At 37.7% G+C, this 26665-nt stretch overlaps 1 protein-coding gene across 3 annotated transcripts in view; it reads right to left on the reverse strand.

Moving 5' to 3' along the window:
* The window catches only part of SPEF2 (sperm flagellar 2), a 176448-nt gene that overhangs the window by 53915 nt on the left and 95868 nt on the right, over positions 1-26665 (reverse strand). For all 3 annotated transcript variants that reach the window (XM_046671896.1, XM_046671894.1, XM_046671895.1), the window contains 6 exons: positions 24148-24222; positions 16641-16786; positions 12163-12290; positions 11941-12079; positions 8144-8281; positions 3310-3461 (listed from right to left, as the gene is read on the reverse strand). In XM_046671896.1, the coding sequence (XP_046527852.1) occupies positions 3310-3461; positions 8144-8281; positions 11941-12079; positions 12163-12290; positions 16641-16786; positions 24148-24222 (778 nt within the window). The remainder of the gene's footprint in view (positions 1-3309; positions 3462-8143; positions 8282-11940; positions 12080-12162; positions 12291-16640; positions 16787-24147; positions 24223-26665) is intronic.

Raw genomic sequence — 26665 nt, forward strand, 5'->3', positions numbered from 1 at the left:
TGAGGGGCTTTCGGCTTGGATAAGGCAAGGGGAGAAAGGAGCCTCAAGGGATGGCTTTGCTGAAACTTGAGGAGGAAAGCCAGGAGCGATAGCTCAAATAAGCATTTGGTTTGGCAGACACAGGTTGCTGGGGAACAGAGCCGTGATTCAGATTGTGAACTCCAGCAAACAATTAGCTTGGCCTTGTTTTGAAGTATCAGACAAGGCTTCTTGAACTTAGCTCTTTGATTCTTACAGTGCTTGGAATTCTGACAGGGTACTGTGCTTATAGAGGCAACGTGTTCAGCATCTACTACCCAGTATATGTCTACCCACAGGACAATTTATGTGTTTTTTTTTTTTTTTTTAAGATTTTATTTTTCCTTTTTCTCCCCAAAGCCCCCCGGTACATAGTTGTATACTCCTCGCCGTGGGTCCCTCCAGTTGTGGCATGTGGGACGCTGCCCCAGCGTGGTCCGATGAGCAGTGCCATGTCCGCGCCCAGGACACGAACCAACGAAACACTGGGCTGCCTGCAGCGGAGCGCGCGAACCTAACCACCCGGCCACGGGGCCAGCCCCGATTTATGTTTTAATAATCCAGTAATGCTAAATCTCAGTCCCTGAGACACATGAGATTCACGTGGCTAATAAATCAAAGTAAGGTTGTGTGATCATCTCTAGATGTCTAACGCAGTACAATGCTCATTTCCCAATGCCTTGGTTTGGAGGACAGCAGTGATGGCGTATCATTTAGAAAAAGAATTTGGGTTTAGAATTCATTTACTGGAAAAAACTCTGGTTTAGCTAGCTCTGCCACTATCCGTAGACATGAACTGGGGTAAGTCACTTGACTTTCTGAGGCTCTGTTCCTTCTGAAATAATGAAAATAATAATAATATGACTATTATCATTACTAATTATTAGTAATTACTAATTATTAGTTATTAACTAATTATTACTTACCATATTATTATTATTACATTTTTGGAGGACTAGAATAGATAAGCTATGTGAAAATGCTCAACACTGCTTGTTTCCCTTATAAATGTTAAGACTCTGTGGTTGGTTGGTTGCTTGCTTGATACATTGACTGACTGAGAGTTCCAGTAGGTATTCATAGCAGTGATTTGAGATTGATGCAGAGTTGTTTTGCAGAAAATAAGAACTGGCTGTTCTTTTGCCTGTTTCTTGCTTCTAACCAACATTAATAGCTCCCCCATTACGTCTGGCTTGCTATTTTGTGCTAAGAACAGAATGCACTGCTACTGTAGACAGTGAAACTTGGCCTCTTTTGATGGCTCTGATGGTTCATATTGCCTTTGGAATTTTTTATTGTTTCTGATTTCAAAGATCTCTCTCAGCAGCTTGCTGAGTTAAATATTTCTCTTCTATTTGTATCAAGAAGAGAGCACAAACTTTCTTTCTTGTGTTTTCTTGCTTACACATGGGCCTAACAGGGATATATTGGGACCAGACCAAGGACGTCTAGAGAAAGAAGAAACCAGCTTCAGATCACTGTATAACCCTATTGTGTTCAAGACATTTCAAATCCTTTTTGGAATAAGAGAAGGTAAAACACACAAAGAGAGAACATGCAATACTCACAATTTAAATAGTGCTCGTAAGTAAGAATAGTTTATTGTCATATTATGCAATAACAATAACAGTCACCACTTACTGAGAGTTATTGGGACTAGATCTCAAGTTTTCTGATTCCCAGATGTGGTACTAAATGCTCTGAGAATTTCATTTCTGTAATCTTTCACAACAACCCTACTTTACAGATAAAGAAACCAAGGCTTAAGAGAGTTGGAGTGACTTTCCCAAACAAATAAATTGTCTTAATTTATTTACATATAGTTAGCAAATAACAGACCCAGGATTGAAACCAGATCTATCTGACTTCAAAACATATTCACTACCCCATATTGAGTTTGCGTAACTCCTGTGACCTGCACTGACAGAGAAAGCTTGTAAAGTAAAGTACGTACACTTCTTTCAATCTACAATACATAGCTCACCTCCTTGGAGATTTAAATCTAATGTTCAGTGCCTGAATATTATTTTTTAAACTTAACTTATTTCTTTTTCCCCTCTTCATATCTTACTGGTCATGAGAAAATATTACTTTAATTCTTAATTCTATTTTATTAAGTTATTTTTAATTCACTTAAGTTTTAAGGATTTTGAGTTTTATTTTTCATTATTTTAATGCTTACTTTTTGCTCTGTTTTGATGTTTTATAGTTGGGAATCACATCACAGGAATTACCACCACTCCCACTCCCCCATTTCTTAAAGACATTTTTCATTCTTTTTGTAAATTTTCAAGGTTGGGGATCTGGCACTTCCTCTGCCCCCACCCACTGGGTCTACAAAAGCAACTATTTACAAAGTTTTATATCGCACAGGAATGTTTGGCTGAAAATATAATTTTTCTTCCACCTTTACCACCAAGTTTATTTTCTTGCTGGCAGGAGTCTGATGTTAGATTATTAATAAGTCTTTCAGTCTCATGAAGTCACAATCACATAGGACTGAGTCTTTCCTGTTTCTCAATTTCCTTACCTGTAAAAGAAGACTCCTAACCCCTCCAATTTTCACTTACATAATGTCACACACACACGCGCGCACACACACACACACACACACACACACACAGAACTGCTTGGGACCTTTCATAAAAGTGATAGAGGTTCACAATTTCTTACTATAAACTCTTGGGGCCAAAAGCGCTTCAGCATTCAAAATTTAGAGCCAGCTCTGATGGCCTAGTGGTTAAAGTTTGGCGTGTCCCACTTCGGTGCCCGTGTTCGGCTCCTGGATGTAGAACCACACCACTCATCCGTCAGTAGCCATGCTGTGTCAGTGGCTCGCATAGAAGAACTAGAAGGACTTACAATCAGAATATGCAACTATGTACTGGGACTTTGGGGAGGGAAAAAAAAAGAGGAAGACTGGCAACAGATGTTAGCTCAGGGTGAATCCTTCCCAGGAAAAAAAAAGAAAAACAAAAGCAAGTTAAAAAAAAAAAAAAGAACTTGAAATTTATATATAATATATATTCACTAATATCCCTAGCAGAGTCTGTTGGAAGCACTCTATAATAAAATACAATATACCTCTGCAGCAAAAATGAGTAAATATTCACCATAATTGGGATAAACAGTGCATATCAATAGTCTTAAATTAAAGTTATAAAAAATTTTCAGTTTTTGGATTTTGGATTTGCAGGTACAGGACTGTGGCTTTTATTAGTGGTATTCAATTTAAAATCATAAAGTTTTACGTTCAGACCAATTACAGTGCGACACAATAGCCTCCCTTACCTGAGTTGGCATTCCAAAACGTCTTTAGTACACAGTTGGACCAATGGGACTCTGGTAAATTTCTTATTGTCATCTGTTGGGATTTTGCATTCCATTCCCCTGTAATAATCTTGAAGGAGTCTCTTTGTATCTTGGAAACGGTTCAGTTCTGCCTTTAATAGTAAATATGAATGTTAATATCCAAGAAAGAACAAGCTGATTTGTACATATTTCCCATATAAGCTCTGTAAGCACTATTTAAAAACATTTAGGTTGAAATTCATTTTCTGGAAATTAAGAAAGAATTGGCTGCAAGTGTATATCTAAAATTTCATAAAAATTAAAGATAAATGGTGACTTTGCGGTCTGTGTACTTATTGAGTATAATTCCACTTAACAAGATGGCATTTCTATTCTTCTTGATATTACAAAAGATTACAGTATGTATTATGTCTGGTGTATGTTATTCATTATTTTGACATTAAGAATTCTTCTGTGCCCTGTATTTAATCAACCAATACATTAACAAACTCTTGAGTGTCTTCTGTCATAGGTAACATGTTAGATGACCTTGGAGATACCAAAAATATTACACATACAAATACAAAAAACTGAAATATAAAATAAGACTAGGTTTTGGTCCTCTAGAACGATTTAACCTAGTTGTGGAGAAATGACAGATAGTAAGATAAAGTGATAATGAATTGTTCTTTTTTCACAGTTTCTGTTCTTACTCCATACGTACAGTAGGGAAATCACTCCCCTGTGCTCACAGAGAAATCTTTCCGCTGGCTTTGCTAGTAGGTGCCTTGTGGGAAGTGGGGAAGCACAGTAGAGCTGGTGGCAAGGTGAGCATCAGTTATTCAAAAGTGACTCCCTGCCAGCCAGCTCATTTCCCTTTGCAGTGACGATGAAATGCATGCAGAGTGAGACCCTGTGCAGTGCCGAACACACCAACATAGACCATGAGTTTTCCAACCCGTTCTCTCATGAAGTGACAGATCAGTTGGTGTATCTGTGCTTCTCTTCGGTAGCGTAAAAACAACCTTCAGACTTTGCTTTGGTTAGTGGGGCTACTTAAACCAGTACCTGAGGGCCTAAAGATTGAAGCTCTTACACAGATGTATTCCATGACATCTAGTTAGTTACAGAAAGCATCTTTTCTAAAAAGAACAAAACTGACTTAGCGTTCAAAACCCTCAGCTGAACCTAACCCAAGGATATTTATGAAAGGATCCCTATATTTATCAAGCAATTAATGTTGTCATTTATTTCATGAAACTTCAAGAAATAGTCTTGTACTGTCATAATCACAGTTTAGAACAAATAAATGTCTATTTCTACATTGTAGTCCACAGCAAAAGACAAGGATAATTTCAACAAGGTTGTTTTGATACAGAAAAGCATAAGCCAAATTGCTCCTGAAACACTGTTCTCTGCTTTATTAAACTTTTCTAGCTAAATGACTGAAACAGGAAGAACTTTATTTGGTTAATTTGAATCTACGTTTCAAAATAAAATTACCATTCATATATTGTTTTAAATTACAGAACATGTTTTAAATTGGATATTAAACAAAAACATATATTTAAGTAACTTTTCAAACTAGCATTTTGAAATTACTAGGAAAACTAAACATTTTTCTCTTTCCTTGCAGGAAAACCAAATTGTTTTAAAATATTCATATAAGGGCTAATCTCACAGTTTGACAATAAGTGATTGACCTGTCATGCTTAGATTTGGTAAAACAGTAGAGAAAAAATCAGTTTTGTAAATTATGCTCATGAAATTACACTGCACAGTGTCACATTTACAATGAGCAGCATGCAAATCTAAACACAATTTGGATATTGACAAATAACTTTGGGGAATTGAAGAAAAGTGTTGCAAGATTATACAAAAATTCTTAGTCATTAAACCGTAGGATTATATTACTTGATAAATAAATTTAGAAATCAGGAAATTATTTCCTCCTTAACTTAGAAAACTGAACTCTTTAATAATGATTATGTTTAGTAGAGCCTATTTCATACAATTGGTATTTGAGACAGTGCTGGTATCTGTGCCTTAGGCTAGCCTTGTTGTAGTGATTATTTTATATAAAATGTTTATTTAAGGAGCATAATTTGATTCATTATATAGCTAACTATGAATAAGATACCATTCTATATCCAGGATTCTCATATAAGCAGACTCGATCAAGACTGCTCTCACTTTACGATAATTACTGAATACTGCTTTCTTACTGTTTTTCTTATCACAGAATCTTAGTTTGGAAAGGAATCTTAGAAATCATCTAGCATAGCATTTTCTAAAATTTATTGTGTAAAAAACTTGTCCTATAGGCTGCTAATGAGTACCCTGCTGGAGGTAAAACAAACAAAAACTTTGCAAAGTCAGTTTTAGAAATGCTGGGTTAACATACCAAAAGGATTTCTTTATTGCAGGGCATCTTGATGCCTTAATATGTCAATACGCCTGTCGTTCTCCCAGGAAGAGGAAAATGTAGAGTATGTAGCACCTCCCAAAGTCATTTGATCACTGAATCCTTGTTTTGTGAAACACTGTAGGACTAGTGTTCCACAGAACCCACTTTGAGAAACACTTATCTAGCTGTCTGTTACCCACTACCATGGGCCCTTGAAGACCTCGATGAGGAATCTTTCCCCTAGGCCTCCATAAACATGAGCAAGCTTCTGCTTATGAGCCTCCTGGACAAGCAGCTCAATTACCTCAAAAGTCTTATTTGATGGACAGTTCTAATCATTAGGCTCTTTCTTCATTTATGGAAGTGAAATCTACTCTCCTCTAATTTCTATCTTTGGTTTTTGTAGGCTCCTATTGATCAGTGCAGAATTGGGCTCTTTGCTGTTCTATGTGGCAGGCCTTCAACTATTTAAACAACACTGATGATAAAGCAGTGGCTGAGAGTACGGCTCTGGAGTTAGGCTTTCTGAGTCCCAAACCCCAGCACTCCCACTTATCGGTTGTGCAGCATTGGGCATTCATTTCACCTATGTTTGCCTCAGTTTCCTCATCTGTGAAACAGGATTATAATAGAATTCACTGCATATGGTTGTCATGCAGGTTTAATGTACCTTACATGAAAGTCCTTAGAACAGTGCCTGGCACGTACGGAGTAAGAACTCAATAAACATTAGCCCTTAAGCTGCCCTTTCCTTTATCTTCTTTTCTTCTAGTTATTTTTAGATGTGGATTCAGTTTCTCAGGGTGAGAACCTTAAATTTAGGTATTGTGGGTGTAAGAGTCATACCACTCCCGAAAGGGGTATGTATTGCTTGACTGATGAGAGTGAGTCACAAAAATTCTCTATTCCCTTAGCCTTTGCTGTAGGATTTCAGTTACATCTGCCATAAGCTTTTGACACATCTTTTCCAACATTCAACCTCTGCTTGCCCAAGCTGGTGTCCCAGGGATGCTAGCCAGACTGGCTCAGGATGCTTGAGTGTCTCACTTTAATCCTTTGCACAACCCATGCCTCGTTAACTCCCACCTGGATCCTGGAGGCAGCAATCAGTGAGGCTGCCCCTGCCTCTCAGGTTTCTGCCTACTTCTCAGGCCTCCTATGGTCCAACTGCCCCTGCACCAGAGACTTGTCCCTTTGAATACTGGAAGTGCTAGCATTCATTGGTCCTTAGTTGAACAAGCATTTATTGAACACCTACTATGCACTAGCTCTGGCGACTGTCAGCTAAATATTCTCATTTCCTGCAGCATCTTCTCAGGTAGGTAATCAGTTGAAGGCTAGAAATGTACCTTTTCCATTCTCTATCCTCATTGCTATTCTTCTAGAAAAAAATACTCATGTAGACATGGCTTGACCAAGACAGCCTTCATATTCTCCTCAGCTTGACGAAATTTCACATGGGCTTCTTCCTAACCTAGGCTCCTGACTGAAGTATTTACTTTAGCAAACTTGTCATTATAAATCCTTTGAATCTGCCCCTTTGAAATGTAAATCTTTTTAAAAGCTTCTTGCCAGTTTTAGAACTCAGGACTGTCTTTCCCTAGGACCTGGGAAACCTCTCTTTGAAAGGTAAGCATCAAGGAACAGAAAGCCTGCGTCCCAGCTCCTCTGGGAGGGGAGGTGCCTAACTTAGGAGGGTGGCTTGCTCCAAGTGGTAGAACTACCTCCTGTTGTGAAGATAGGAGAAAGTTTACTTTTCCTTTAGGCAAGGCCAGTCAGCAAACATAGATGGTCTATGACTCTCTACCCCACTCCAGCTCTTAAAATCTCTCCAGCCCTTATTTTTGGCAGCTGCGTATCTAGACTTGGTCTATGCTCTCTCCTCTATTGTTGATGATGTCTCAGAATAAAATCTATGTCTATCTTCTTATCTTTCCAGTGCAGTTTTTTATTTAACAGACTGCACATATAAGTTAATCGAGTTGTTCTGATGAATAGTCTGCTTTTCCAGTCTAGACATAAACTTTTTTCTGGAATCAAAGGCCTGCTGAGTCTGATCTAGCCCATGCTTTATGGCTGGTTTGCTTTCCCAGGCTTTGGCTGGCCACTTTGAATGTCTGCTGTGAGAGGCTGATGAGGTAACAATCAGTATAGATACCATCTCTGCTGTCCCCTCCACAGGTCTGGGCCACCTGGAAGCAAACCTGGTGGTTAGTTGTTTGGGATGCTCCCATTTCTGATGCTCGTTTGGTGGAGACCAAAATCATTTATTTCAGCTAACTTCCTTGGCAAGCAGGAGCTCAGGCTGGGCAGAATGCTATAAGTAAAATGAGCCCTGAACAGACTCCTCACAGTCCTAAAGGAGTTGTTACATGAGGGACATGGCTGTGGAGGGAAGAGTTCGTATTCATGACTGGCTGCTCTTACCTGCATCAGTGAGAAGAAATGGTTCATCGTTATTCCCATGGAATCCTGCAACCAGCTCTCATTTATGATATCCAGACGCTCCTGCTCGGCCTCTTCCTTCTGGGCATCACAAATGTCCCACAGGCGGTCTCGTAAATCCTGAACGGAAAGAAACATTGCTGTTACGCTTCTGATTGATGGCTCAAATTACCTCAGTGTAATAAAACTAAAATCCTTGGCCTGTCCTAAAAATGACTCTAAAGAAAATTTTGACCTAATGTGCTCATGGATTTTATTCCATCATTCAACAAATATTTATCTGCTTCTACTCTATGTCAGGCCTCGCTTTCTAAGACTAGCTCACCACATTGTAAGCCTGTGTCTACCACAAATCCACTGCAGTTCCTTTATTCGTGGGTGTCTGTTTGATATATTCCAATCCTTCCTCAAAAAATTTGTTTGGTTGAAAAAGTCCTTTCAGGGAATTTCTGAGGAAATGGTGTCTTGCTCGTGGAAGACTCATGCAGCTGTATTTAATGCAAGGGCACAGGCCTATTAATTAACCACGAGTGGAACATGTCATTCACCAAGAAATGCTATCAGAGCCTAATGGGATTGTCCAAAAATAAATTTGTACTAAAAAGCTAGCAGTAAAAAAATCTTTTAAAGATCCCAGCTCTGACATGTACCAGATTCTGAGCAACAATAGTGCTGATAATTTTCATAAAAATAACAATAGTTACCAAGTACTAAGGCCTTCATATATGTGTTGGAATATAAGTCACCATACTTATATTGACACATTTAATGCTTCACAACAACCTTAGGTACTATTATTATCTTCACTTTGTAGATGAGGAAACTGAGTCGCAGAGAGGTTATCTTCTTAATGTCATACAATGAGTAAGTGCTTGAGCCAGGACACGAGCCTGTGGTCTTGAGTAACATGTACCACTATATTAGCTCTTGTTACTTTATCTGTAGAATGGGGATAACATTACTCACCTTTTAGCTGTGTTATATAGAATAAATTAGCTTATGTATGTAAAGTATTTAGCATAGTATTTAGCACAGAATAATTCCTTAATTAGTGAAAACTATTATTATAATCTGATTCATAGTGATAAAATATTTATGGTTTGATAAAATATCTCACTAATGACATATATACAGTCCAATAAAACTTGACATTTTTCACAATAATAATAATTTGTTGAACATGTACAATGTGTTGGGCACTGTGTTAAGTACTTTACATCGGTTGCCTTACTAATCCCCACACTAAGCAAGAGGTAAGTTTCTGATGAGAAAATTGATGCTTAGAGAGGTTAAGTCACTTGCTTAGGTGTCAAGTGTGGTGGAGCCAAGAATTTGAACACAAGGAGTTTGATTCTAGGGCTTGGATTTTACTTATGTGATACTGTGTTTGAGGAACACTTGGCATTTTGGTTTGCTACCTTATGGGGGCTGCACATGAAATGAAAATATCACAGTCTTTTATTTTTTACGAGGAAGATTGGCCCTGAGCTAACATCTGCTGCCAGTCTTCCTCTTTTTGCTTGTGGAAGATTGTTGCTGAGCTAACATCTGTGCTAATCTTCCTCTATTTTATGTGGGATGCTGCCACAGCATGGCTTGATGAGCAGCGCTAGGTCCACGCTGGGATCTGAACCTGCAACCCTGGGCTCTGAAGCTGAGTGCACAAACTTCAACACCACGCCACCAGGCTGGCCCCTCAGTAATTTTTTTGCCCACGGAAATAATTAAGGATGTCATAAGTATTTAACTGGATGAAATTTTCTGTATAATTCTCTATAATAAAAAATTTGTGCTCAACAAATATTTGTTAATGAAATGGTGACTAAAAACAGAAATTTGTTAAATAAATTAGGATATAGTTCATTAGTGGAATATCTTTTAGACATAAAAATGATGAATTTTTATTGAGAAAGAAAACATGTTCTACTGTTGAAAAAGAATGTTAGAAAACAATCTATACATTGCAATCACATCTTTTTGCAAAAATAATTGCCCCAAGGTAGTAACAATGGTTAACTATTGGCAATGGGATTATGAATTTGTTATTTTAAATTTTTCTTTTTATTATCTAGTTGTCTACAATAAACATGTGGTATATTTGGAATTTAAAAAAATCCCACATTAGATATTTTTAATTTAAAAACCTTCTCCTTCTACCAACAATCACCTGACTGATATGGGGAAGAAGAAGTATATAGAAGGGCTGGTATTATAAGTAAGTAGGAAAGAGGTAGAAAAGGCAGATATGTTTTAGGATTTACATAGCTATTAATTAGTATTTGAGGAATGTCTAAGAAGAGGTAAAATATTGCAGTTTTACCAGGACATTCGTTGATTCAATACCTCTTGGGTCAAATCCTCCAGCAGCCGCTCATCCAAGTCACCCTAATGCCTTCACTTAATCTCAGTAGCTTCCCAATTGGTTTCCCAGGCGGTCTCCTTGCTGCTGCTCCACTATAGACTCTTTTACAACCAAAAGCCAAGGTTTCAACTCTTGTTCAGATTAACACCAATATCCTAATAATGACCTCCAAGGCCTTAGCTAATCTGGTCCCTATGATCTCTCTGACCTCATCACCAACCACTCAGCCACGTTCACTCTGCTGCAGCCACACCAGCCTCCTGGTTGTCCTTCAACCACACCAACCATCCTCCCCTTTCAGTGCCCTTACCTTTGCTTTTCACTGTGCCTGATATACTCTTTCCCCAAATAGCTACACGGCTCACTCATTACTTCTGTCCTGAATTTGCTCAAATGTCACCGTCTCACTTCTCAGTGGGCCTTTCCACAACCACCATATACAAAATGGTACATCAATGTTCCTTTTCCCCTTGCTCTGTTTTCTTGTTCTCCACATAGCTCTTATTGCCAATGACATATCACTATACGTTTACTTGTTTATTTCTTATTCTCTGTCTTCTGGCCACCAGAACGTATACATCATAGGGTCATAGATTTTTTTGTTCACTGTGGAATCCCCAGCCCCTTAAACAATACTAAGACCATGGCAGATGCTCAATAAATATTTATAGAGTAGATGAATGGGCCATGGGGTAGAGACTGGCATTGTTTTTGTTATACAAATAAATATTGAGATTATAATCAGACTTGACTATTAGTAGTCTATACTTAAGTGGCAAGGGAAAGAATTCCTCTGACAGGATAAGGGGCTCTGTAAATTTACACAGAAAAGATGAAGGGTAAGAGATTGAAATCAGGCTTCTTGTACACTGGAGGGCTTTAGAAAGCATCAGGGTAATAAACTCCATTTATTAATTTATGAAAATCTGCCTGACTACGAAGTGCCAGGCATTGTGCTTGTTGGAGAGGCAAAGATGTATAAGATTTGGTACCTTCCCTCCAGGGATCTGTACCATAGAAGCAACTCTTTAGGTTTTCCATGCCGTTCTCTCCTTCTCCTTCTCCCTGACATCAACCAATCATATACCTGCCTTCAAAATAGACATGTACATAATACCAGTCAAGGACACAGTTACATGGCTCAACAAAGGGGTTAACAGCTGCACAACAGATGCCAAGAATGCTCTTGTACTGCTGGCCTTGGATTCCCTTTCTGGAAGCATTGGCCACCACATTCTCATTCTGAACTCAGAGTGCAGAAGAGCCTTTGCTCTTGAGAGTTGGCAGGCAAGTGTCCAAACCATTTTCCTCCTCATCCTCACACCTCAAGAAAGTAAGAAGGGAATGAATTAGGATTTTGCAGTGTAAGATCTGAGAGTGTGGAGGCCCTGGCCCAGCAGGTCACAGATTCCCTTACATTCAGTCTTTGGTGTAGCTCAGCCTTTGTTTCCTCATCATCCCACAGGTCATCAGGAAGAGAGTTGAAATCAGTCTGCCATTGAGATACAAAATTTTGCTTGTGATCTGGACGCCTTAGAAACTGCTGGAAACCTGTTCTGTAAGACATTAAGAGAATGAGATGGAGCTTACATGTCATACCTATGAACTATAAGATTCTAACTTAGGAAACTTTACTTACCTAATGTCATATAAGTAGGCAAGCACAGTATGCCGGTCTTCTCGTAGATGCCTGAGTACTTTTTTGATGGAGTCTATGTAGGAACTTTCTATTAGTTCCCAGTAAGGTACTAAAAATGAAGGTATTTCCTGTTAAATGGTAAAGCATAAAAATTATTATTTCAAAGTGAAAATTCTTCCAAATAATTGAGTCAAAAGAGCAACACTAAGCAAGGAGATCAAGCAGCAACTGCAACTACATAAAGCGCTCTCTGTGAAATTTCTTGCTTCTCCTTTCTCTTCTTCCTCAGGTAATTCCTATTCCAAATAATTCTTCATGTCTCAACTCAGACATAATTTCTTCCAGAAATCCTTCCGTGATCCAACAAGTCTATAAGATCACTCTCTGAAGCTCTGAAGTTGTACCTTACCACCCCGGACTTCTCCCATTATAGGATCAATGACATTAATTGTAACTGCTTATTTATTTGTCTATATCCACCTTGAGAATGTCAGTATCATAAAGCTAGGAACAATAGTTGTCTTGTTCACCACTATACAGTTTTTCCTATAATTACCACAGTGTCTCAGACATAGTAGGTGCTCAAGAAATATTTATTGAATGAATGAATTGAATTGTCACAGATGGCACATTTTGCCTAAGTTAGGACATGTCTAGTATGGACAACACCTACAGTTCATGTCAGGGTGATAATGAGTTATTTCTTTGAATTTTCCCAAGAGTTTTATCTTGGCTGTGTGTATCATGAAAATTAGAAAGTTTCTTTTATCTTTAATGATGCAAATAAACAATCAAAAACAAGAAATAATCAAAATGAAATAAAATTGAAGATACATATTATATTCAACATAAACTTGCCATACCAATTATTCCCTTATTGACTGTGCATTTCTTTACTCAGGGAATCACACATGAGGACCTCAGAGGTCATCTAGGCTAACTTCCTCTTCAACCGAGAAATGCCAAATACTAGAGATAGATTATCCAGTCTCTCTGTGGACCTCACCAATGGATTAAGCATGAAATTTCAAGGCAGCCCCCTCCAGTGCCACACAACTCAAATTCTTCCTGTGTTGAGTAGAAATTTGCCTTCTTGTAGTTTCCACTTATCAGCCCTAGCTGTGCTCTTTGGAGGACGACAGGCTACATTCATACAGTCTTCCCTATGACAGCCTGTCAAGTATTTGAAGACTTGAGTGAGGAGAAGTAGGCAGGGATTGAGGATGAAACCTGCTTGTTTTTGTATTCCCAGCATCTAGCATAGATTTGCACGTAACAGGTGCTCAACAAATGTTAATACGGATGTAGGTAGACTCACCTGAACCCAATTTTATCATCAGTTAAATTTTTAAGAGACTGGATGGCTCCATCAAGTTCTAACAGCCCACAACTCTATGTCCAACCATACTTCAAGTATTCATTTATCCAAATTAAACATTTGCAGTTCCTTTAATGCTCCTCTGATATTATTTTAACATTTTTTTCTTACCTAGTTGCCCCTTCTAGTTTCTAGTTTTTCATGATCTCTCTTAAAGGATATGGTATCCAGAATGATGCTAAAGACCATTTTAAATAAACTCACTGCTAAACTTCCCTCCTGGTTGACTTCAATCCATTACTTAATTCTCTGTGCTTAGAGAGTTACCACCTACGAATAGACCTAAGTGAATTAATAACCTGTTCACAGCTCTCATTTATCTATAAGAACTTCATGAGACATCGTCAAATACTGTTTTTAACTCAAGATATACTGTGTTTATGACTCTTCCCTGATGCACCTACCCAAATGCTATCAAGGAAAAGGAAGGGGCCAGTTTAGCAGGATTTAGTCTTAGTGAACCTGTGTGGGCTCTGGGTGATTACTTTTCTATTTCATAAGTGCTCGCAGGTCATGTGTTTAATAATTTTCTCTCAATTTTGTCAGGGATTAATGTACAGGTTATTGGTCTGTATATTCCTAAATCCCATCTAGCTTTCATTAAATATTTTAGCATATGCCTACATCTGGTCTTCTAGAATCGCCTCTGTGATTTCTATGAGTTATTGATAATGTCATACCTGTAGGTTCTTCCAGTCTCTGGGATGTAATTTTTCTGAGTTGGGGACTTGAACTTAGTGATGTGGCTAGATCTTCAGATCTATGCTTTCCAGTTAAATAGTCTTCTCTTCATTAGAGAAGACTGAACATAATAGGAAATTGGTAGCCAAAGCAAATATTCTCCAAATCTTCAGAAGTTGGAAAGCAAATACCTCTCACTCCAACTGCCTCCTTTGTTCTCTCTGCACCTTCCCCTGTGGCTGGAAGAAGGGGAAGAACCAGGCTCTCCAACTTGGCTGCTGTCTCCTCCTGGGAGAGTCAGGTATGAAAGCAATCTCTCTCTCTCCCTTTCCTTCCACATGCCTATTGAGGTAAGGTAGATCTGGGTCCTAGGAAGGCCTGGAACTAGTGTTACCCGATAAAGAATAGGATACTCAATAAAATTTGTTGATTATCTGAAATTCAAATTTAACTGGGCATCTGTCTTTCTTCTTCCTTGGCAGGCAAGCACTGCAACTCTGTGTGAGAAATTTAGAGTGGGAAAAGGACTAGAATGGATCCCATGGCCTGCTTTGTTTCTAGGCCCAAGGCTACTTCTATTTGTAGCAAAATGTGTTTTCTACATGGTTTTGCTTAGGTAACTAGACGTCTGTGCTGCCTATCTACCCATTGCCCCTCCAGACCAGTTTCTTAGCCTTCATTCTCCACCCGGCTCAGTGCTCTGGAAGACTAACTTATGAGAACTGCTTTAGGAAACTCCCTTGCCCTTTACCTCCTGGGCAAGAGATGAGAGCAGGAACTTGAGGTCTGGTTATGTATTTCCCTGCTTTTTTCTGCTGGGTCGCTGTGCGTGCCTGCATCCTTCTGCTGAAGGCCACAGCTCTAGTCAGATGGCCCTCTTCATGCAGAGGTCCTCGTGAGGTCCAAGCCTCTGCTCCCTTTCCTCACCTTCTCAGGCCTAGTGGCCATAAGAGCTCCCAGCTATCTCTCGTTTTCAGGGTAATAATCTAATCCTTGTAGGTTTCCTTATTTAACGGCTATATCCTTTATTCAACTCCCCTCAAATTATCACCTGTTTTCTGCCAGAATCCTGACTACTAGAAGATCTACATGGGAGCTGGTGCCATATCTCAGTGTTAATGTTTATTTTTTTACTCCTGCTCTCTATTTCCCTCTTGTCCTCTATGAATTATTTTTCTCAAGGGCTTCAAGGTTTGGAGTTAAGGATTGGATTTCAATATTTATGCCATATTTTGCCCCTGCCAAATAATAGAATTTTAATTTTATCTCCTTCCAGACAACCACTTCTATATCCTGCTTCTAAGACAGTTTTTGAATATCTTTATTTTAAAAAGTAGCTTCTGTTTGGCTGAGTGATATCAATTACACAAATTCATAGTTATATCATTTAATGTTCTCATCTTCAAATATTTTCCGTTCTAATTTCCCCATCAATGCTACTTAATGAATTCGTTAGAGCCCTATCAAGAATCTATTACATACTCTGCACTGTGTTTGATTCTGTATTGAATACAGTGAATTATTCCACGTTTTCCTACCCTCCCCCAAAGAGTCCATCATCTAATTGGGGAGATAAGACATTTCCCTAGGAAAGCCCAAAAATGACAGCAACACCACAAATCACTACAATTCATGATTGGGTCTCAAATGCCGGGCACAGATGGTCAGTGCCAAGAGTTAGCAAGGTAAGAAATCACTGAGGACCGCAGTGAAGGAAGACAGGGATGGAGTCTTTCAAAAAGCTCTTGTCGTTTTAAAAAGCTTTAAAGGAAAAACCTTTCTGTGTGATTCTCCTAAGATGACTTATCAATTAGAGCAAACAGATTTGTGTAGGTGGCAATTGTGCTTTGTGGTTGTCAGAGAACAGAGTGCTGAATGGAGCTTCCAGGGCTTACCTGAGCATCTCCTGCCTTACATCTCCTGCCTTACACTAACGCACCCATTTAAAGTTCTCAGGCCAGAGAGCTATCTGTTCTTTCATTAGTTTAGTTGGCTTCAAAAAATTTTTTCTATTTCTAAAAAATTAGAGGTTAAACTTCCTTTGGAGGCGTTATGATGAGGGCATGAGAAAATGGATGGAGGGCTATAATTTGCTGGATATGTGTTCTGGGGAAGTCATTCTTCCAGGAAAGTGCATCTCTGCTTGTACTGGGGAGAAAATTAGTCCTCACAGAACCCATTGGTGGCCTTCATTTCAGCACTCCACAGCAGTTCAAAGCATGACTCAGAAATGCGAGTGAGTAGAGAATGGATGAGATGTGGTTCAATGAGCAGTCTCAAAAAATCATCTTGGTTTTTTAACGAGTATATTCATTACTAGCTATGAAAGTCCTTCTGGATGGTGCAAAAAAATGGTGTGACTGTTACTATAAATAGGAGAAACAATAAATTCTACCAGCTTGAATCTAAACTGCCATACCTCAGCAATTGGTTCATCCACATAGACCCATTCTTCTGATCCAGGCTTAGGTGGTGGCGGACCTACTGGAGTAGGTGACGTATTTGTAGACTCAGCAGGTGATTTCTTTACTGGTACTTTCCCTCCTGCAGATTTTCCTTTAGAACCTTCAACGTGATATCAAATCATTCCATTACAAGTAAATGAAAGAGACCAGATTCTGGTGGATGAATAAATCTGTGATTTCTGTGGACTCCAGGCAATTCACTAACTACTTCTTAAGCAACTTCGGGCAGCCTCATCAAATCAAAAATGAAAAACTTCATTATCCACAGCCCTCTGAATTAACCAATAATGCCAACAACAGTGTTGTTGTTTGTTTGTTTGTTTTAAAAAAAAGCAATCCAACTTCTCTTATCTCATTGGCTATGAAAAGCAACTTGATATTTTATTATTATCTCTGTCCTTGCTTCCACAAGAAACATGTGGTTCTATAAAGTGTAGACTCTAGAGCAAAGTATATTTCATTTACTATTGCAAAAACTAGTAAATTAAACTCCAGCCTGAAGGAGGGAGAGGGTAGCTATAACACGAGTGATGCTACTGCTTTTCCTGGAAGCCCAGGGGCAGAGCAGGGAGGAAGGAGGTTATTTTAAGAGTCTGCCAGAGTCAGTGAGGAATGTTGGGGAGGATAAGAAGAGGTATTGTAGCTCCTGAATATTCTCACATTCCCTGCACGAGACACAGGGTTTCTGAGTAGGAAACCGTATTTCTTGCTACTGTTATGGAGTATGGATGAAGGCAATTGCTGCGTCATAAGCCTAGCTGAATTAAGGCATAAAAGTGAGAGAGAGAGGAAGGAAGAGAAGAAGCAAGAAAAATAGAAGGATGAGGATGAGAAAGAGGTCTAATTTTTAGTTCAAAATTCAGAAAGGGCACACGCTTCACTTTCCGAGATAGCATCAAGCAGCGGGAATCTAGACAAGCCTCACTCTGATGGACTGACAGACCTTGTGACTGACCAAAGTACCTTAACTCAGAAAGTATTAATATTTCCTTAAAAATCAAGGTTATTATAGTTTAGAAATTCATTCAGTTTAAATTCCACTTACCTTCAGATCAATTATTGAATTTTAGATGCAGTTTGTAGATGCCTACAGAACTGGGAGCACTTTCTTTCCCAAAAATGTATTTTTTTAATGAATATTCTTTAATGATAATGCCGTTTAGAAAAGTAAATATATCTTCCACGTTTATGTTAGTTTAAAATATATGGATTATAAGTAGAGGGGAAATTGTCAATTATGTCTTGTGGGGAGTTTATGTGACTTCTACTTATACATTTAAAAACAGTATCTATTATCCACAGGTCTTAAGTTGTATCTAGATTTTTAAAATTTAGAACAATTTAAGGAAATCTTTGTTCAGGCAATAACCAAAAAATGTTCCTTACTTGATATATTTTTCTATATGGTGATTTTTCATTCTTTGACATGAATCTCTAGTGCAACAAAAGTGATAACACTATGACCATTTTAAGATGAATTTCTCTAAGAAGAATTCCTAAAAGGAAGAACTTGGTAATTATAAATGTGAGACTGGAATGAGTTTCTTTTTCTTCTTTTCTTAAATATCATGATCACTCAGTGAAAATCAAGAGAGTCAGGGAATATATTTGGACTATTGTTCTTTGATTCTATTTAACTTTTATCTAATTTTTAACAATGAAAGTGCTAAGAGGCAAAAGATTTGAATGAATAAAAATGTATCTATGTCATAGTGAATGAAAACAGATGTCACTTTTGCACAAAAATCTATCAACATCTTAAATACAATGGAGGGCTTTCCTTTTTAAGTACCTCCCATCCAACCATATGAAAGCTTCAGTTTCTAATAAGATATTTGCTTTTGCTTGACAGTTGGATCACTGAGTCCTCAGTGTAGCCATTCTTCATGCATAAAAGGTTTAGAGAGTAATCCATGCTTAGCGTAAAGGTAGATTTTAGCTTTTTTATTTTCGGTTATAAGAACCTAATGGTAACACATAGAAGCCCATTAAACAAGAACAAGTACAAATAATCATAAGGAAAAAAGAAAAATGCAATTTTAGGACACATGATTTATTTAATCATGTTATCTGTAAAGAAATGGTCAAAGTTGAAATGATAGAGCAACAGCTTTGAGCAAAGAAAATAACATGGTAGGAGCTCAGTAAAGGTAAGAGTAAGGTTCATCAATTGCTGAGAGGACATTAAGAAAACTAGAACACTTTCAAATTAAGTTGACACAACTCAGAGAGATGAGAGGATTGTAGGAAGGAGGAAAAGATATGGAAAGTCTGATTTATTGTTTTTTTTTAAAGAAAGGCATTATTATTACCTTTCGGTCTCCAAATATTTCCTAGTAGGATCTGATTTAATTAACAGCTTCACTAGGTAGAAGCCAAAAGACTGGTTAACAGTGATGGCTTCCTTATTGTCTTGGGGTTGGCCACGTTCAGCAAAAAAACAACTCTTTGTTGTTAAGAAATAGTGCTGATGGCTGCCTAGGCCGCAAACACTGGCAAGCAAAGTAGACACTCAGGATGTCTAGGATGAGATGAAAGCTTTAGCTCTGAAGCAACATGGCCAGGAAGAGAAGTGAGTCAGTGTTAGGTAGGGAGCCAGAGATGGAACAGGAACCAGCTTATTCTCTAAATCACTATTGAGAAGCTATTTTGGAAAAGCTTGAGGAGGGAGTTTTCTCTCCTTAGTGTCCTAGAATTCATGTTGTTACTCTGTGTGGAGCTGAAGATATGGAATGTGAACAACTATAAAGTGATGAGGACTGGTTATCTGGGATCACTTATGGGTCCTAATTTAATTATACTTATCAGTAATAAGTGATGGGAACTCCCTACGCCAACTACGGAAAGGAATCTCCTTTCTGTTCATAGTCTTTGATAACTTGGTCTGGTGCCAATAATATCCTGTATTCACTTAGTCTCATTTACTCTTGAGTCAGACTTTGTTCTGTCTACTTTTTTGTATATTTACTTATTCCTTACAATAGCTACATGAGAAATTACTTTTATTAACCCATTTTATAGATGAGGGAACTGAGGCATTCTAAGGTAAAGTTACTTGCCTTAGATCATTCATATGGTAAATATCAGAGCTGGGATTTCAGTCTAGGCAGGCTGGCTCCAGAGACTGCGCTTTTGACTGTCACACTTCATTGCTTTTTAGTGTCTGTTTATGTTGCTCATATTCAGCAATGTTCATTAGATTGATATGGAGAGATCTGCAAGCTTTAGAGCAGTTCTTACAATACTATTGATTTGACTCATAAATTGATTTTAAGATTGTTTTCTATTTACATTGCATGCAAACAATTTTTCTACTTCTGGTAAAATTTTTTTAAAACTACAGGCTGAGAAATAGATTCATTAAAAAACTTATACTTAAGAGTATAAAAAAATTATTTAATTCACTTAAACTATGGTGACAGTATTAAGGCAAAATTCGGGGAAGTTATGAGCAATTTGGTGTTGTGAGTTAATATGGGCATGTAGATGACATTCTCCAAAGACGGAAGAGGCTCTAATTTTCCCTTCTCATAGTTTAACTGTTTCTAACACAACACTACTTTATTTATTTTGACTCTCAATTTCCTCATCTTTGAAGTGGGAAATGATCATTTCTACTTCAAAAGAGGTTATTAGAAGTAGTGAGATTATATATATACACAAATTATCTTGTATAGTGCCTGGCACACAGTGAGCACTCCATAAGAGGTAGTTTGTTATTATGATTATGAATTATATTATAAAAAGAGATTGTTGTTGAATTTTTCTATCTGAACCACAATCACAAATTAACCATAAACCTTCAGAGGTGTGGCATAAACCTTCAGATGAAACCCAATGTATTTTGCATTTGCTAGAAAATCTATTAAGGGCTTGTACATGGTTCCACGTACTGTCCTTTGTTTAAGGTGATAAAAATATATTTTAGAAATTCATCCTAGAAAAGCTTAGATTTTTGTTTTTTTCTTGTACAATTGGTATATCTCCTCTGTCTGGAAATGTGAATGAAGCAACCCATTATGCTTCCTTCTTTGCCTTGTTTGTTTGGTTCTTCTGAGTTGAATGAGCCACCACAATAAGCATGGTGTCCTTGAGTTGGGCATACCACCTCCCTCATTTCAGGGCTTGGCTTTTTATTTCTATTTCAACAGCACTTTTATATACATTTTTTGAAAAAACTGTAATGCAACTTAAACATTTTGGAGAAGGGGGTACATTATAAATAATACCTTAGAAATAACTGAGCGTTTCTGATATTCCAGTGGTTAAGGCCTGGGGCTCTAGTATAGTAGTTCTCCAACTTCAGTGATCATCAGAATTCCCGAGAGGGCTTTTTAAAACACAAATTGCTTTGCACCTCCAGGAGTTTCAGATTCAGTAGGTTGGGGGTGGGGCCGAGTATTTGTATTTCTAACAAGTTCCCAGGTGATGTGGATGCTCCTGGTCTGGGGACCATTCTCTAAGAGCCACTGCTCTAGGGGCTAAAGGCATCTAGGTATTTCAATTTCATTTCACTTTTATCTTTTTTCTCTGTTCTTCCATGTCCTTTAAATTAGATGTCATTAATGTTTATAACATTGACTTTACATTTATTGCTAAGTAGTCTGGTAGCACCTACAACCACAAGTCAAATCAGAAGCCAAGCACTCGAACAGTACTGATACTAATACATGGCAGGCCAGAGGAACTAAAGATGGCATTATTTCCAAAGGTTTGTTCTACAGAACTCTAGTCCCAATGAATATTCCTCCAAGAGAGAAGAAATTTCTCCAAAATGTTTTCAGTTATTACATACTGTATCTCTCACTCCCTTAAAGATGCACATTAAAATATTTAAAAATCTCGTAATTAAAAACATTTTAATTTGGCAAAACTCAGCATTTTAGATTTAGTTGATTATGGAAAACTGTCTTCCCTTAGCCCCTAATTAACACCTCCTAAGTAAGGCCAGAGGGTGTAAAAGCCATTGTTATACGAAAGAATGAAATGGGACAATGGTAAATGGGTTGAAGAAAATAAAACATGCTTTAAGAACAACATAAGTACAATTGCAAATGGCATTTCAATGTCAAGATTTGGTGGGGGGTAAGGGTAGGGATTGATCTAATAGAAGAATAGGAATGAATCAAAGATGTTAATATAAGTATGGGAGATATAAGTTTGTAGAAAGGAGAAAGGAAATGGTTCCTCAAACGCTAAAAGATGCTTTAAATATAATTGATATAAAATGGCCTGTGAGATAAACAGATAATCAATCGTAGTGTTCACCCCTAATGGTGTTAATTTCAAATACTAAAAATTAAAATCATGTAACTTTCTCTTAATGAAGGAAATCCTGTTATAAATGCCAAAAAAGCAGTATTTATATGTAACAGAAAGATTTCTAAATCTTGACTGAGTTCACCTATTTCAAATACTAAGCACAAAAGAATATCAGTAAAATAAAAGCAAAAAATGTTTGGAAGTGGTTGGTGCTATTTAAATTGAGCTAACTGCATGACTCCAGTGTATATATTTAACTGGTTGAACTTGTATTTGCTTATTGTTTGCTTAGAGTCTATATACTTTTAATTAAGGATGCTCTTAGAGCATGTACATTATTATATCTAATTGATGATTTGGTACCGAGTATACATAGGTGTATTTAGTTCCTATTTTTGAGGATTCTATGATGATCCTCCATTTACTTTTGTAGATCACAATGAGAAAGCAAGGGATGATAAAGCAATGTGAAAATTCTTCTTTTTTTAGTAAACAGGTGAGAGGTGAGCATAAATTATATGTTAACTCACCAAATGGCTGTAATTATATAAGCCTATCACATCATATAATTAGAGAAGGGTGAGAATCACAGTTATGTGTCTTAAATGCCAAAACAGGGGCCGGCCCGGTGGCGCAGCGGTTAAGTTCGCACGTTCCGCTTCTCGGCGGCCCGGGGTTCGCTGGTTCGGACCCCAGGTGCGGACATGGCACTGCTTGGCAGCCATGCTGTGGTAGGCGTCCCATGTATAAACTAGAGGAAGATGGGCACGGATGTTAGCTCAGAGCCAGGCTTCCTCAGCAAAAAGAGGAGGACTGGCAGTAGTTAGCTGAGGGCTAATCTTCCTCCAAAAAAAAAAAACAAAATGCCAACAAATATCCTTTTTTTTTTTTTTTTTTTGATGAGGGAGATTGGCCCTGAGTGAATGTCTGTTGCCAATCTTCCTCTTTTTGCTTGAGGAAAATTGTTGCTGAGCTAACATCTGTGCCAATCTTCCTCTGTTTTTTGTATGTGAGACATTGCCACATCATGGCTTGATGAGTGGTATGTAGGTCTGCACCCAGGATCTGAACCTGTGAACTCCAGGCAGCTGAAGCGGAGAGCGTAAATTTAACCACTATGCCATGGAGCTGGCCCCAAAATAAATCTTTTTTAGCACATCATTTTGTGAACACTGCACACTTGTGGGTTGCAAATGCATTGGCAATTTAATGAAACGCTAAACAAAAGTACACCCTTCATGGCAGCCCATTTGAATGTATCCTGGAAAAGCCAACTGTATGTATCCATAACTGCATTTCAATCTTTAATGAATTGGTTGCTATAGCAGCTTCTACATAAATCTAACTAAAATGCTTTTCAGAGCCTAGGATTTTCTTCTACCAACTATCAGTTACCTTAAAAATTATATCCCCCTTATTTCACAGAAACGGTTAAAATAGAATAAAACCCATAAGTGAAATTAGGGTCAGGAAAAATACAACCTAAAGAAGGTGATCAAAACCAGGAGAGGGATTAGAAGGCAGATATTAAGACCTAGGTCCTTGCACAGATACTAAATCTGAGCCACGATTTGGATCTGAACTTCTGGACATCCAAAACAGAAAAGGAAATGTTATCACTTAGAGGTGTTAATTATCTAACCACTCAAAGGAAGGACTGGTTTCCTGTTCTTTGATTCTGAACGAAAGTTCTCACCTAGGATTTCATATAGAGACCACTGAACGATGTAGTGGGCATATTATCCCTTCAGAAAATATAATATTGGGTTACTATTGGTATAATGAAAGCTTTACCTCCACTTCTATGTTATGTTGTGGAGGAAGCTGAGAATATTATACCAACATGCTTATTCCTTGAAAGCAATTCCATCGGAGGCCCAAGAAAATATGGTTTCATATGCAGCTTTCTGATGGCATAGCACCCAATGATAACACCTACAATATCTATGATGAGTGGATATTCTATACATTAGGCATTCTCTAAATTATTCCCCGCAAGCATCACTTTTCTCAGCAGGACCTTTGTTAAGTGCCAGGCTGCATTAAGATTAAGGTTATATTCTTTGGCAAGGGCCTATGGTCTACAAATGCCTGAGAAAAGTATTCAATGCACACTACTAAACAAATCTCGCTATTTTTACTGAGACACTTATAAAATGCAGAATTATATTGAATCATATCCATCTTTATCTGCTGTACCTTTTCTTTTGAGTGAAGCTTCACCTTTCTTCCCTTTTCCTTCCTGAGAAGATTCTTGCTTACCATGCGGGGATTCTAGACAAAATTCAACACATAAGTATCATTGATGATTTTCTTCAATAGCCTGGGCTATGCGATTTGTAAGCAATCAAATGTTATTTCTCACAGATAAACAGTTACATTCGTAAACTGCATAAAATGACTCAGGTCTTCATTGTGAGTTAAAATTTACCTGAAGACAGACTATGGATTGAAACTTCTCGAATGAAAGCCCTGATGGCACTATTCTCTTTTGTCACACTGAGAATTTTAGTCCTGAATTTAATATCAACATTTGGTAGCGGATTTGATTGTGAGCTCTTTAACGCAACATAGCTGCAGAGTTTTAAAAGTTAGTCACAAGTCCCTTTGAAGCATATCAAAATTTGGATGTACTTCAACTGAATGATCCTTATGCAATAATACAACGGGATCTGTAATAAGAATGACACCAAAACACCTTGAAGAAGAGTTACTAACCACATCTTTTTGATATGGTATATCCTTGAACTTCTCTTGACTCCACACTTGTGAGCCCTGTGACTTCTACATTTCCACTTCGCACTGACTATAACCTGTAATGCAAAGGCTGTTTTGGGTATATTTTCCTTGGAGTCCTTGAATTTAGTTCAGATATGTATTGGAAGGGGAAAATGGGAAACTGATGATCTAGAGATCAATAAGATGACCCAAATAATAAATTAGTCCCTTGAAAAAATTCACTACATTCCACATGATGCACCAAACAGGTTCAATCATTTTCTTCCCTTTTCCCTGGACTACAGTTTTCTTTTTCATTGGAAGGATGGACACATAGGGCAATTTAAATGCCTGTTTGACCTATTCTTTATATTTAGAAGTGATAGTTATAAGAATGTGTGAATACATAATACATATCACTTACATTTAAACATCTCAGATCCAACAACCAGGGTTCCGTAGAGATAAGACAAGTGAAAGACAAAAGATTAACCTGGAAACTTTGTTAACTTCTATAAAAGGATTTGTAACATCCAAATTCTTGACCATTAAACTAATAAATAAATAAATAAATAAATAAATAAGAAACAAACATTTGAATTAGCTGCTTTTTTAGAAATAAGCTTTAAAAACAAAGTCCAGATAAGCTCCTAGTTCCTTTAATAACAATACTCTGGGTAACCAACTACTTAACCAGCTCTAAACTTTAGCACAGACAACAGGGAAAAGAAAGTAAAAACAGAGATACTTAAGATATTGAATTTATAAAGTATTGTAGGGAAGTCTAATTTATGCTGGGGGCAGTATGTACTCTGTCCATTATATTTTAATCAGTTCCAAAATATATTCTGAAATCTCAAAAAATATTCGTAAATAACAGCATGGATAGTACTACTGTATTTTGTCCCCCTGAGAAATTTAGTTTTAAATTAAATTCTGACATTTGGTAGTGGATTTGATAATAAATCCTCTAAGGGCACATAACAGTGAAGTTTTTCAAATTTAATCCCAAGAGCATTTGAAGCAGATATAAAATGCAGAATCATATACAATGTAGAACGATATTTGGACAAAATGACTGTTAGTACTCAGTGTACTATGAGTCCTATGCCTCCTCCTTTACCCAATTTCCAGGCTGATTTTTTTTTTGGTAAATTACTCCTCTTTTTTTTTCATCTCCACTTCTAAAGAAGATTGTAATTGGATATTTGAGTTGGGCATTTTCAGAGGCCTCAGTCCTTCAGTTCTGAAAATGTTATCTTTTGAAAAAAATTGTAAATTATTAATATAAAAACGAATAAACCTGCTGGAACCTCCCTCTCTAAATTGCTTAGCCAAGCTTCCCTGAGCTGTAAGGGCCTCCTGCCTGCTCTTTGCCCCATCAATGCCCACAAGCACTGGGATCTCCTTCCAATAATGCATTGCTGTTGGAAGGCAGTAATTAGGCCTCTGGAGATTAACCCTTCTAGACATTTTAAAGATCAGGCACTAGCCCTGCCCTTGGTGGAAAAAAGAGACAGATACCATAACTCTTTGAAGCAACAATAGCTTTATTATTCCTCCAACACACAGTATTCAGGAATACAATTTTAAATTTGCAAGCAAACTTTCAGAAACTTAAAGACTGAACTGTGTTATAAGCAGAAACACTAACGATTGGTTTCAGGGAATGGGTCAAATATATAGACACTCCTGACTGTGAGCAGGCGGAGGCAGAGGAAGGAGAAGGGAGAGCCATGGCCAGAGGTTAAAGGCCTCTATTGGATAGCTCCAGGCTCCCGTGAGCCACTGTGAAAACTGTCTGCCCCAGTTCTAAATGGTATTTTAAAGATTTCCATTTTTTCCTCCAGACCTCTGTATTGGTTTTTTAAATTCCTAATAAGGTAGTGGGAAAAGGGCATGTATTTAATTCATGGCTTTGTGCATTACTGTTCATATGAAAAAAAAATTTTCTTAGAATTGGTATAGTTAGCCTTTAGTTAAGCTCCATTTTATTGGA

This window comes from Equus quagga, chromosome 9 (genome assembly GCF_021613505.1).
Source record: "Equus quagga isolate Etosha38 chromosome 9, UCLA_HA_Equagga_1.0, whole genome shotgun sequence".
In the NCBI taxonomy this organism is placed as follows: domain Eukaryota; kingdom Metazoa; phylum Chordata; class Mammalia; order Perissodactyla; family Equidae; genus Equus; species Equus quagga.